This window comes from Tamandua tetradactyla, chromosome 10 (assembly GCF_023851605.1).
Source record: "Tamandua tetradactyla isolate mTamTet1 chromosome 10, mTamTet1.pri, whole genome shotgun sequence".
Taxonomy (NCBI): Eukaryota; Metazoa; Chordata; class Mammalia; order Pilosa; family Myrmecophagidae; genus Tamandua; species Tamandua tetradactyla.
The window spans coordinates 16996200-17010193 of NC_135336.1; the positions used below are offsets into that span (position 1 = coordinate 16996200).

Sequence of the window (13994 nt, forward strand, 5' to 3'; positions counted from 1 at the left end):
AGACATCCAGATAAAACTGAACTGTATGTCAAAGAACAAATAGACAACAAATTCATCCAGCAAGAAAACCCCAGGTAAAAGAGTGCAAGCAATCTTCAGAATAAACTACTTGAGATAATTAAATGCCTAGATTTGTTATTTAACAAATCACACAAGGAAAATTGAAGATATGGCCCAGTCAAAGGAATAAACCAACAATTCAAATGACATACAGGAGCTGAAACAATTAATTCAGAATATACGAACAGACATGGAAAACCTCATCAAAAACCAAACCAATGAATTGAGAGAGGATATAGAGAAGGCAAGGAATGCACAAAAAGAAGAAACTGAAAGTCTGAAAAAACAAATCACAGCACTTATGGGAATGAAAGGCACGGCAGAAGAGATGAAACAAACAATGGAAACCCACAATGGTAGATTTCGAGAAATAGAACATAGGATTAGTGAACTGGAGAATGGAACATCTGAAACCTGGCAAGAAAAAGAAAATATAGGGAAAGATATGAGCAGGGACTCAGGAAACTGAAAGACAATATGAAGCACACAAATATACATGTTGTGGGTGTCCCAGAAGGAGAAGAGAAGAGAAAAGGAGAAAAACTAATGGAGGAAATTATCACTGAAAATTTCCCAACTCTTATGAAAGACTTAAAATTACAGATCCAAGAAGTGCAGCGTACCCCAAAGAGAATAGATCCAAATAAACATACTCCAAGACATTTACTAATCAGAATGTCAGAGGTCAAAGAGAAAGAATCTTGAAAGCAGCAAGAGAAAAACAATCCATCACGTACAAGGGGTACCCAATAAGACTATGCATAGATCTCTCAGCAGAAACCATGGAGGCGAGAAGACATGGGATGATATATTTAAATTATTAAAAGAGAAAAACTGCCAACCAAGAATTCTATATCCAGCAAAACTGTCCTTCAAAAATGAGGGAGAAATTAAAACATTTTCAGACAAAAAATCACTGAGAGAATTTGTGACCAAGAAACCAGCTCTGCAAGAAATACTAAAGGGAGCACTAGAGACAGATACGAAAAGACAGAAGAGAGAGGTGTGGAGAAGAGTGTAGAAAGGAAGACTATGAGTAAAGGTAAAAAGAAGGAAAATCAGATATGACATATAAAATCCAAGAGGCTAAATAGCAGAAGAAAGTACTACCCGTGCAGTAAGAATACTAAATGTTAATGGATTAAACTCCCCAATCAAAAGACACAGACTGGTAGAATGGATTAAAAAACAGGACCCATCTATATGCTGTCTATACTCAAAGGACATGAGGGCAAGGACACAAACGGACATTTGCACACTAATGTTTATAGCAGCATTATTTACAATTACCAAGAGATGGAAATGGCCAAATGCCCATCAACAGACGGGTGGCTAAACAAACTGTGGTATATACATACGATGGAATATTATGCAGCTTTAAGACAGGATAAACTTATGAAGCATGTAATAACATGGATGGACCTAGAGAACATTATGCTGAGTGAGTCTAGCCAAAAACTAAAAGACAAATACTGTATGGTTCCACTGATGTAAACCGACATTCGAGAATAAACTTGGAATATGTCATTGGTAACAGAGTCCAGCAGGAGTTAGAAACAGGGTGAGATAATGGATAATTGGAGCTGAAGGGATACAGACTGTGCAGCAGGACTAGATATAAAAACTCAAAAATGGACAGCACAATAATACCTAATTGTAAAGTAATCATGTTAAAACACTGAATGAAGCTGCATCTGAGCTATAGGTTTTTTGTGTTGTTGTTGTTTTGTTTTGTTTTTTTGTTTGTTTTTGTCTGGTTATTTTTTTTTGTTTTTTGTTTTGTTGTTGTTTTTACTATTATTATTACTTTTATTTTTTTTCTCTATATTAACATTCTATACCTTTTTCTGTTGTGTTGCTAGTTCTTCTAAACCGATGCAAATGTACTAAGAAATGATGATCATGCATCTACGTGATGATGTTAAGAATTACTGATTGCATATGTAGAATGGTATGATTTCTAAATGTTGGGTTAATTTCTTTTTTTCTTTTTTCCGTTAATTAATAAAAATAAAATAAAAAATAAATAAATAAATAAATTTAGTTTGAAATGCTAGTGATCAATGAAAGGGAGGGGTAAGGGGTATGGTTTGTAAAATTTTTTTTCCTGTTTTCATTTTATTTTTCTGTTGTCTTTATATTTCTTTCTCTGAATTGATGCAAATGTTCTAAGAAATGATCATGATGATGAATATGGAACTATGTGATGATACTGTGAATTACTGATTATATATGTAGAACGGAATGAACATATACTAAGAATGTTTGTGTTTCTTTCCTGTAACTTTTTTGAATTAATAAAAAATTTAAAAAAAAAAGAAATCAAGTGATTTTTCAGTTTATCCATGCTTCAACTATCAATTTTTTGCTCTAAATTACATGAAACCATAGTTTAACATAAGTAGAAATCAATGGAGAACTTACCTGTGAAAACCATCCTTCAAAACTTCTTGCCTCAAACTAATTTCAGAACAAGCGGCTTTCAGGCCTAAAAGAACCAAAAGATTTTTAAAAATAAACACTCATGAAATAATATTTAAATAATCATAAAATAATTGTTTAATAAGTTTTACTTGCTTGGAAAATCTAATCATCCTAAAAACAAAACAAAAACTTTAAACAATCTGAGCACATAAATCTCTTTTCAGTATAGGATAGTGGTTAAGAACACCGATTCTGGAGTTAGATTGCCTAGTTTCAAATCCAGGTCTGTGACTTAATAGCTGTGAATTTGGGCAAGATATTTTTATTCTGCTAGTAATCATGAGAATTAATATATGGAGTAGCACTTACTGCAGGGCAGTATTATTATCACATAATAAGTTCTCTATACAGGTGTTTGCTATTAATATTACCTTATCCTAGGACACCGAAAGGAACAGAATAACTAAAAAGCCAGGAAATAGTTTTAATTCTAGCTCACTGAAATTGCATACCAGACACATACTAGTAACGTGTGTCTTCTGCCACCCAAATCTATAAAACAAGAAAGATGGTACATTTATGCCCTGTATGGCTGTTGGAAATATTAAAAACAAAACAAAAAGTAACTGGAGGCACTTAAAAATTCAAAGCATTCCTTTATAAACTTAGATTAATGAGATATCTTGTTTTAGGCTATACTGACTCCATGCAGAAATCAGATATTAAAACTACTAATGAATGTCAGCATCATAAAACCAAAAATTCAGTTACTATTGAACTGCACTTTTGCTAACACTGGCAGGCACTGTTCCATGGAGCTTTATCTCAATTTCAAAAGTTGGAGGTGTACACAAAGAATATTAAAACTCAAAACACAGAAAACCACAGGCTATTACTGTATGTTGCTGAACCATGAGAAGTATTCCTGAGAAGGTTTATGAAAAAAAAAATGAAGCGGACATGAAAATATTCAAAATATACAAAGCAAGGAAGAAAAAAACAACAGGAAAAAATATTTATAAATATATGCAAACCCTATACTTCAGGCTATCACTCATTTCTTTTATCTTTCACAAACAGGCAGACAAAACTACTGCCATTAGTACACAAGAGGAAACTAAAGAGCTGGTAACTGGCTCAGTTACATAACCAAGTGATTAGAAATAAGGTTTGCCTAACTTATTTTTTTTCTTTTTTGTGAAAAATAACATATAAACAAAAAAAGCAATAAATTTCAAAGCACATAGGCTGAGACCCAACATCGGGAGATTGAGAAAACCTTCTCCACCAAGGAGGGGAAGAGTGAAATGAGACAAGTGTCAATGGCTGAGAGATTCCAAACAGAGTCAAGAGGTTATCCTGGAGGTTATTCTTATGCATTAAGTAGAAACCACCTTGTTATCCAAGATGTAATGGAGAGGCTGGAGGGAACTGCCTGAAAATGTAGAGCTGTGTTCCAGTAGCCATGTTTCTTGATGATGATTACATAATGACATAGCTTTCACAATGTGACTGTGTGATTGTGAAAACCTTGTGTCTGATGCTCCTTTTTTCTACCTTGTCAACAGATGAGAGGAACATACAGAATAAAAATGAATAATAGGGGGAACAAATGTTAAAATAGATTTAGTTTGAAATGCTAGTGATCAATGAAAGGGATCAGTAAAGGATATGGCCTATAAATTTTTTTTTTCTGTTTGTTATATTTTTCTGTTGTTTTTTTATTTCTTTTTCTGAATTGATGCTGATGTTCTGGGAAATGATAATGGTGATGAATATGCAACTATGTGATATTGTGAACTGCTGAGTGTATGTGTTGAGAATGTTTGTGTTTCTTGTAATTTTTTTAATTAATAAAAATAAATAAATAAATAAAAAATTTCAAAGCACACTGCAACAACTAGTTTTAGTATAGATTTCAGAGTTTGGTATGGGTTACAATTCCACAATTTTAGGTTTCTACTTCTAGCTGCTCTAAACTAAAATATCAATATAATGATTCAGTAATCATACTCATTTGTTAAACCCTACCTTCTCTGTATAATTCCACCATCAACTTTGCTCTCTCTTCCACTCCACTTAGGATATTTGCTGCTTATTTTTAAAGTCTAAGATTTCTCTCCTTTACTTAATATTTATTTAAAGGAATGCTTATTTGCTTTTGAGAAGCATATAAACGCTCCCAAATGAAATAACCTATATGTCTCTTTTACAAATTCAGATTTGTCTTCATAATGCTTTATTTTAATGGGGGTTGGTGGGGAGTAAAGGCTTATTGTCTCCCTATAAATTATTTTAGAAAAAAGTCAGATAAGTACGCTTAAATTCTATTGGGATGCACACTAGAAAGCAGTAAATCACATTCACCACGGGATGGTGGAGACGCTAATTTGCAAACAGTATAGCAAATGCTATTTATCATTCTTAAGACAAAAGCACCATTTTCCAAATGAGTCTGTTACAACCGAATTCACCTTCAGGGTTTTTTCTCCTTAAATATTACTTTATTCGGATGTGATAATCTGAACTGGCTCTGAAAATTGACCCCTTTTTAATCATAAAATGTCAGTGCAGTAAGAGTCTTTAGAGATAACCAAGTTCAGATGTCTGAGAATGCTTTTGGCCTTATAATCCTTTCCTCAAATAAATTTGGAACCTAGTATGTAAAACACACAAAGGAGAGCTGCACTGTTTGACAGACACTAGTCTAACAGCCTTACTTTAAGGATAGAGAACGCACCTGGTTTGCGCTGACTTTCCTTCCTCTGGCAAACAGGATCACTTAGCTGCAATTATTACTGCACATGTCAATCTCCCCTATCACATTGCAAACTGCACAATGTTAGGCCGTGTCTGGCTGGCTCAGGGCTTCATCCACAGCACCTAACAAGCACTTCGGGCCACTGACACGGAATCAAAAAAGTGAACCAACTCGTTGCTCACCCAGGAATCATAAAGAAACCCTTAAAAAAGATGTTTGTAAAACTAAATTAGTCGTTTCCCTAGAGTCTCTGCATTCTGGATTGGGCTGCTCGCAACTCACAGAGCGTTGAGATCTTGCTGACCCCTTGGTGGTCAGGAGCTTTACACATCCGAAGGCACTTCACGGAAACACCTTTTTTCTGGATTAGAACAGTGCCGTCACCCTCGCCTCGGAATGACAAAGCCCGGCTCTCCAGAGACTCAGGAGCGGACAAAGCCATAAGACGAGGAAGGTAGGGGCCCTTTTTTTTTTTAATCTCCTTCAGCTCACCCCGGAGTTCTGAGATCACACGCCGGGATACACTATACATCTTTGCTAGTCAAGGGGCGGAGAGGACCCCCGGAGTCGCGACTGCCTGTCCCCGGCCACGGCCCTCAAACTCCGCCCGCACTCCCGCAGCCCCGCCCCTCTCATTACCAGCGTCGGAGAAGGCGGCGGTCAAGGCCCAGGCAGGAGCGCGGGTGATCCCAGCTGCAGCCCAGAGCAGCAGCCAGGCCACGGCCCGGGCAGCCACTGCCCGAGCAGCCAGAACGCCGGAGGGCGTGTGCCCGTGGGGCGCGCAGGGACGAAAAGAGGATGGAGGAAGGAACCTGCACACGCCTAACGCCGCTCCTTAGAGCACGATGCCACGGAGTTAGTGATCGGGACGGAGGGTTCGGTGCAAGTACAACTGCAGTCCCGCGGTTTTCGCCCCCCTTCTCACAGCCCCAGCCCCCGAAGGTTCCGGAGCCCCGTGAGGCCCGTCACCTGGCCCCTCCTTCGTTGCCCCCTCGGCCCCGCCTCTCACCGTTCCTCTCTGGGGCGGGGCGAGAGTGGCGCAAGCGCCGTGACGTGCACCCAGGGCTGTTGCTGTGGAAACCACGTTCTGTGGGCGCCCAGGTGGAGTTTGAACCCGGCGGGTAGGCCTAGGAGCAAGCTCAGCGCGCTTGGGCTCTCACCCTCCACTTCCACGCATTTATGGATTCAGGCCTCGTGCCGGAAGTTCACCCACGTCCCCTGCTGCGGGCCATGACTGTCTCTTCTTCCTGCAGCGCTGGCTTCTTCCTGGCCGCAGTGTGGGGATAAGGGCTCTTTGCGTGCGCTGCAGTTGGATGGAAACGTCTCGGCACGGAGGTTGTAGATGTTGGTCTGTATAAGATGCACTTTCTGTACTTTTCTAAGAGTAAGATAGTCAACCTTGTGCTAGTGGAGCCTATGGAAAATGAAAGTCTTGCGTAGAGAGAGGATAATTCACCCTCAGAGGGGTGCCATTGGTGTGGCAAAATACATACTTTTATGCTCCTTTTACGCAGGGTATGGACCGATGAGTAAAAAGTATATAGATAAAAAATAAATAAATAATAGAGGAGTAAGGAGTAAAATAAAATTGGGTACATTGAAATACTAGGGTTCAGTGAGAGGGAGGGTAAGGAATATGGGATGTATGCATTTTTTTTTAATTTTTTTGGAGTGATGCAAATATTCTAAAATGATTATGGTGATGAATACACAACTATGTGATGATACAGTGAGCCATTGGTTATGCACTATGTATGGACTGTATGTGTGTGAAGATTTTTGTCAATTAAAAATTTTTTTTTAAATCCATACTTTTCTAGGTGCCGTAGGGGATCTTTAGCAAGATTATGGCAGGCCGAGCCTTCGGGAGAGAAAAAAAACATTAATATCCAGGAAGAATAAAGTAAAAACTATTCTTCATGAATTAAATTGATTCTGTCCGCAGGCCTAGAGAGCATCTAGTGTAGATTGGAGCAGAACAAAGGGCTCCAAGACGGATGCTTCAAAGAGGAAGAGTGTGTATCAAAAGATAATGTCTACTGTGAGTCATTGATTGTATACTTTGGATGGATTGTCTGCTGTGCGAATAGGGCTCAGTAAAATTACATTTAAAAAACAAAGCAAGGGAGTGCAAGGGTAGAATTCTCTCCTTCCAGGCAAGAGACCTGGGTTCGATTCTTGGTCCAAGCACTTTGCAAATAACAAATAGGCAAAACAAAACCGAACAAATAAAAATTCAACAAATGATGCTGCAATAATGGGATACTCACATGGAAAAATAATGAAATGTGACCCTACCATACAGCATACAAAAAAACAGCAAAAAAAGATAACATCTAAAACTGAAAATAGCAGTATTTTATTAAGAAATATGGTGATACATTTTTGGAAGAAACACCTAAAAGACTTGCGACTGGTTGCCTATAAGAGGGGGTAGAACAAGGGGCAGTAGTTTTTTGTTATAAACCTCTGTATTAGTTAGGGTTCTCTAGAGAAACAGAATCAACAGGGAACACTTGCAAATATAAAATTTATAAAAGTGTCTCACGTGACCGCAGGAACGCAGAGTCCAAAATCCACAGGGCAGGCTGTGAAGCCAAGGACTCCGATGGAGGGTCTGGATGAACTCCACAGGAGAGGCTCACCAGCCAAAGCAGGAATGGGGCCTGTCTCCTCTGAATCCTCCTTTAAAGGCTTCTGTGATTAGATTTAGCATCACTAATTGTAGAAGACACTCCCCTTTGGCTGATTACAAATGGAATCAGCTGTGGATGCAGCTGAGGCGCTCATGACCTAATCCTATGAAATGTCCTCATTACAACAGACAGGCCAGCACTTGCCCAATCAGATAAACAGGTACTACAACTTGGCCAAGGTGATACATGTCCCTAACCATGATAACCTCCTAGAATTATTTTATTTTTTAAGCAACATACAAATATTACTTTAGTAAAGATAAAAGTTATATTTAAAAGAATAGAGAGCGGGCCATGGTGACTGAGCAGGCAGAATTCTCATCTGCCATGCGGGAGACCCAGGTTTGTTTCCCAGTGTCTGCTCATGCAAAAAAAAAAAAGTATCTGTAGTCAACACTATTTTATTAGCGTATCAATTGGCACATTACCATTCATGAGTTGAACCATTTGCTTAAGTGTTTGGAGTTTATATTGTGCTCAGCAGGATCTGGAAGACTTACAGACTAAATTTAGTGAAGTGAGTTGGGAGTTGTATTTGTAAAGAACAAAAAAGGGGGATTAGATAGGATCATTAGGTCAGGAGCAAAGCACAATAATTAGAAAAAAGCAGTTCTTTAAATATTGTTCATTTCCTAAGAGTAAAATTTCCCATGCCCAACAATAAAGGGTGAATAAAATAGATTATGGTACATCCATAGGACAAAACACTTGGCAGTCATATTAAAAATCACAATTTAGTAAAACATTTAACAAGAAAGTAATCACATACGTTGTTAAATTTAAAAGGGAGGAAATAGTATGTATAACATAAAAAATATACTGTAGCTTAAAAAACTAAAATTATATACCTAGAAAAAAGACTGGAAGGAATTATGGATGATTATTTTTGTTTCCTTTTTTCCCCAGTTTTCTAACATGAATATGTATTTCTGTTATTTAAGTAATTTTTTTAAACCATGTTCCTATAGTGATTCTCTAACAGAACTGAGTTTATGAGGATGTCATCATCATATATCATTTTACATCAAGGTTTCTTGATATTTACAAATTTTCCAAAGATTATCTTGGTCTCATCTAAAGCAGTCCCTGTAATTAAGTGTATTTTGGTATTGGGGTTGGGATTGGAAGTACTAATCCGAAAAGTACCGTTTCTTGGTATTGAAAACAATATTATATAGTGAGACAAATAAGCTGAAATGAAAGCCAGGTGAAAATTATTGTCTACTATATGTAGAGGCCAATTGATTCTGCACCACATTGACCTTTTTAATCAGATTTCTAGACTATAAACATTTAGAGGCTGTACAGGGGCAGTGTCATATATTAATATATTGAAGTAAACAGGTACTTATGGTGTGCCTACTATGTTCCAGGTAATATGCTGGATAGAGTGATAAACAATGGTATATATTCCCTGCCCTCATGGAGCATATGGACTAGAAGAGAAGACAGATGATTAAATAAGTAATTGCAAGAAATTTGGTGATTAAAATGATTGGGAAAGAACAAGGGAGACAGATCTAATCTCAGAGTACCTTGACATAGGGGTCCTGGATACATACTTGCTTAATTGATAAATTCAAAAGGCCCTTTAAGTCAGTTATTGGGATTCAGGGGTTCAGATACAATCTTTGGTAAGAATACAGAACAATAAAAAGTTCAAACTGAATTACATTCCCAGGTTCAAGTGTAAAAGAATCTACATCCTCAGTGAACCAGATTCTTAGAGATTCAGCAGACTGGGGATAACCCAGGGTGAAACTGAGCTTTCAGGGTAACGCTGCAAGTAGTGAGCTTAATATACTGAGCTCCAGCCCTATAACTAGACCAAACCAGATCTGCTGGCTGGGAGGGGTAGTAAGATTTATCTAACACCTAGTTGAGTTGAAACTGATTTTTTTCCCCCTTTATCAGGAAGCCGTTATACAACTAACACATTTTCATCAGATTTCTTCTGATTTACCCTGAAGTATATGGGGAATGATGTGCACTGCCAAGAAATGTGGAATTAGATTCCAGCCTCCAGCTATTATATTAATCTATGAGAGCGAAATCAAAGGGAAAAGTCGCCAGCGCATCATGCCAGTCCGAAACTTTTCAAAGTTTTCAGGTACCTCATGTTTATCTTGCCTTATATCTTAAATATTCTCTAAATCACTTCATAAGTACAATTTGTGACTCATGTAGTGGAGTGGCATAGCCTTTAGAGTTAGACTGACTAAATTCAAATTATGACTCTACCAGGAACTTGATGTGTAACCCTGGCTAAATTACTTATTCTCATGAACTCCCATTTCCTAATTTGTAAAAAGAAGGTTGATAATCTCAGGATTGTTGGGCACATTAAATGATAGTATAATTCAATAATATTAATTCCCTTCTCTCACCCAGATGTTTTTTTTTAATTTTTAGTCTTGATATTTTATTAGCTGTAAAATAATATTTTATTAGTAATATAAGCTAAAAGCTGTAATATCACTTTTTCTTCTCATATTTTCCAGATGAGAATGTTTAACATCTCCACAAAATGATTTTAAGTTACAGGAATTAAACATGCATCCCTCCCTTACCCCACCCCATTTAAACCTCAATATAAAGAAATAGTTCTGTAAAATAATACATTCCAATAAGCATTTATCAAAAAAATGTTAAATAGCCTACTTAGCTATAGTGGCAGATAATGCTTTCAGGTTCTGAGTTTTTTGTTCTATTTTGGCCCTTACAATAGTTTGTGGTACATCAGTAGTTTGTGGTGTATGTGGTATATGTGCTAGTTAGTTTTTTTTTCTCTCCTTCCTAGACTGCAACAGAGCTGCTGAACAACTAAAGAATAATCCACGACACAGAAGTTACCTGGAACAAGTATCCCTGAAGCAGTTAGAAAAGTTGTTCAGTTTTTTACAAGGTTACTTGAAGGGGCAGAGCTTGGCAGAAACAATGGCACAGATTCAAAGGGAAATGACCATTGATCCTGAGGAAGACCTGAACAAACTAGATGACAAGGAACTTGCCAGAAGGAAAAGCATCATGGATGAACTTTTTGAGAAAAATCAGAAGAAGAAAGATGACCCAAATTTTGTTTATGACATTGAGGTTGAGTTCCCACAGGATGAACAACTGCAATCCTGTGGCTGGGACACAGAGTCAGCTGATGAGTTCTGATAAAACTCACAGAATTTATTGGGCGAGCAGAAACTCCATGTTTATACAAAGAACATAGAACATAGATTGATTATAGCAAAATATGTAAAGAACACTAAATGTACATATTGAGGCATAATTGGATTGACCTTGTTACTTTTCAAAACTAGGCAGAATTTTTCTTTGTTCTTTTTAACTTCTTTTATTGTATAGTATAACATATATACAAAGCAAAGAAATAAAAAAGCAATAGTTTTCAAAGCACTCTTCAAAAAGTGGTCACAAGGAGCATCAGACACAAGGTTTTCACAATCACACAGTCACATTGCGAAAGCTATATCATACAATCATCTTCAAGAAAGATGGCTACAGGAAAACAGCTCTACATTTTCAGGTAGCATTTTCATGCTTCTTTTATCTACCTTATCGACAGACAAGTAAAACATGGATTAAAAATAAATGAATTAATAGGGGGAACAAATGTTAAAATAAATTTAGTAGATTGAAATGCCACTAAATGATTAGTGAAAGGGAGGGATAAGGAGTATGGAATTTATGAATTTTTTTCTGTTTTTATTTTTCTGAATTGATGCAAATGTTCTAAGAAATTATCATGATGATGAATAAAAAATACATATATATTGAAGCTTGAACTAGAGGTGAGGAGGGAAATGAAGGCTGAGTTTACAAGCTAAAGGGAAAATTATGTGTTCATCTTAAACTATATCTGTAATAGTATATATATGAAACTTTTTTTATATTTATACACACGTATATATACTATATGTAAATAGTTTCCCTTCTTTTCAAGTTTTAAATCTGATGCTTATGTATCTGTGATCTTAACCAATTTAACCTGCCTTTTCTGATGCATGTCTAAGAACTTATTGGGGAATACAAATACATAATAGACAATTTAAAGTGCTCAAGTGTCAGTATTCTTATAAGTAAAGGTAAAGCAGTGAACCTCTGGTTCCCTAAGCCAAAACTTCATAAGGATTTATGATACACCTTTGATTTCCCAAGATTTCAGGAGTACAGAGTTATCTTATTATGGGGTGCGTTCCTGTTTCAGAGATTTCATATACTTTGCTTCATTTCCAAGCTCTTTGACCTTCTGGATTCCCAGCCAACCTTAATAAAAACTTCTACCAGGTGTGTATATACGCAGGCCAAAACACATGGCCTAGACAGGCTAATAATTTGGTTAAAAAAAAAAAGTGGTTACAAGATAGATCCCAGAGTTTGTCATGGGCTACCATATGATCCTCTTATACTTTTCCTTCTAGCTGCTCCAGGATATAGGAGGCTAGAAGGCTTAAATACTTTTTTATCATCACAATCGACTTTTTTTCCTTTTTTGTGAACAATAGCATATATACAAAACTATAAATATCAAAGCACAGCACCACATTTAGTTGAGAACATATTTCAGACCTTCACATGGGTCTTGTTCTTTGGTGGTTATTGAGATCCAGCTTCATCACTTTGTGATCAGAGAAAGTGCTTTGAATAATGTCAATATTTTTAAATTTATAAAGATGTTTTTGTGCCCCAGCATATGATCTATCCTGGAGAATGTTTCATGAGCACTTGAGAAGAATGTATAAACTTGTGCTTTAGGTGCAATGACCTACATATGTCTGTTAAGTCTAATTCATTTATCATGTTACTTAACTTCTCTATTTCCTTGTTGATCTTCCATCTGGTTGTTCTATCTATAGAGGAGAGTGGTGTATTAAAGTATCCTAATATTATTGTTGAAATATCTATCGCTCCCTTCACTTTTGCCAAGGTCTGTCTCATGTACTTTGGAGCTCCTTGATTGGGAGCATAAACATAAATGATTGTTATATCTTCTGAGTGAATTGACCCTTTAATTAGTATATAGTGTCCTTTTTCTGTTATGATGGCTTTACATTTAAAGCCAATTTTGTCCAATATTAGTATAGCTACTCCTGCTTTCTTTTGGTTACAACTTGGATGGAAAATCTTTTTCCATCCTCTCACTTTCTAACTATTTGTATCCTTGTGCCTAAGGTGAGTCTCTTGTAAGCAGCATATAGCTGGATTATGTTTCTTAATCCATTCTCCCAATCTGTATCTTTGATTGGTAAATTTAGTCCATTAACATGCAAAGTTATTACCGAAAAGGCATTTTTTTTTTTTTTTTTTTTTTTTTTTTTTAGTATTTTTTTTTTTTTTATTATTTTTTGTTTGTTTGTTTGTTTGTTACATGGGCTGGGGCCGGGAATCGAACCGGGGTCCTCCGGCATGGCAGGCAAGCACTCTTGCCCACTGAGCCACCGCGGCCCGCCCGAAAAGGCATTTCTTGATTCCACTATCTTATCTTTTTTATTTTATTTGTCAGATTTACATATTCTTTTCCCTCTTTTTCTTTGTATTCTTTAAATTACCCTGAGTGGTACTCTTCAATTCATTGCCCTCCTCCAGACCTCCCTCTCCTGTCTTTTTGTTTCAGCCAGCAGAACTCCTTTTAGTATTTCTTGTAGGGCCGGTCTCTCGTTGACACATTCTTTCAGGGCTTTTTTGCCTGTGAAAACTTTAATCTCTCCCTCAGTTTTGAAGGACAATTTAGCTGGGTACAGAATTCCTGCCTGGAAGTCTTACTCTTTCAGGGTTTTGAATGTATCAGGTTTCTGATTTCAAGGACAAGGCAGTCATCTGATTCGAGTGAGACTGGGGAGGAACTGCGGGAAAGAGTGGGAAATTCGAGTGAATGTGGGAGGTGAGAGAAGGACCTTTGTGTGAACTGAAAGGTGAGGTTGGATGGGCTCAGTACAGATGGAGAAAGTAGACCGTGGAGACAAAAAATCTACAATCCTGGAATTACAAACTAAAAAGGTGATCCCCCATTCTCACTGCCTCTCCCAAAAAAACAAACTAAAAGA

At 37.1% G+C, this 13994-nt stretch overlaps 2 protein-coding genes across 7 annotated transcripts in view; one reads left to right on the top strand and one right to left on the bottom strand.

Annotated features, from left to right (window-relative positions):
* PIGX (phosphatidylinositol glycan anchor biosynthesis class X) overlaps positions 1 to 6210 on the bottom strand; it is a gene marked incomplete at its 5' end in the record, with an annotated part of 99811 nt that extends 93601 nt beyond the window's left edge. The window contains 3 exon segments of the mRNA XM_077119332.1: positions 2485 to 2548; positions 5885 to 6018; positions 6020 to 6210. Of these exon segments, the coding sequence (XP_076975447.1) occupies positions 2485 to 2548; positions 5885 to 6018; positions 6020 to 6210 (389 nt within the window).
* Positions 6211 to 6277: 67 nt separating this feature from the next.
* CEP19 (centrosomal protein 19) lies at positions 6278 to 11600 on the top strand. Of its 6 annotated transcripts, XM_077117969.1 has the most exons (5): positions 6278 to 6593; positions 7191 to 7286; positions 9315 to 9405; positions 9856 to 10051; positions 10742 to 11600. In XM_077117969.1, the coding sequence occupies exons 4-5, from the start codon at positions 9922 to 9924 to the stop codon at positions 11101 to 11103; spliced, it is 492 nt and encodes a 163-aa protein (XP_076974084.1). In that variant the 5' UTR covers positions 6278 to 6593; positions 7191 to 7286; positions 9315 to 9405; positions 9856 to 9921; the 3' UTR covers positions 11104 to 11600. The 6 variants fall into 6 exon arrangements, with proteins under 6 accessions (XP_076974084.1, XP_076974083.1, XP_076974086.1 ...); XM_077117968.1 differs by lacking the exon at positions 9315 to 9405; XM_077117971.1 differs by lacking the exon at positions 9315 to 9405 and having other exon boundaries at positions 7191 to 7260.
* Positions 11601 to 13994: the final 2394 nt, after the last annotated feature.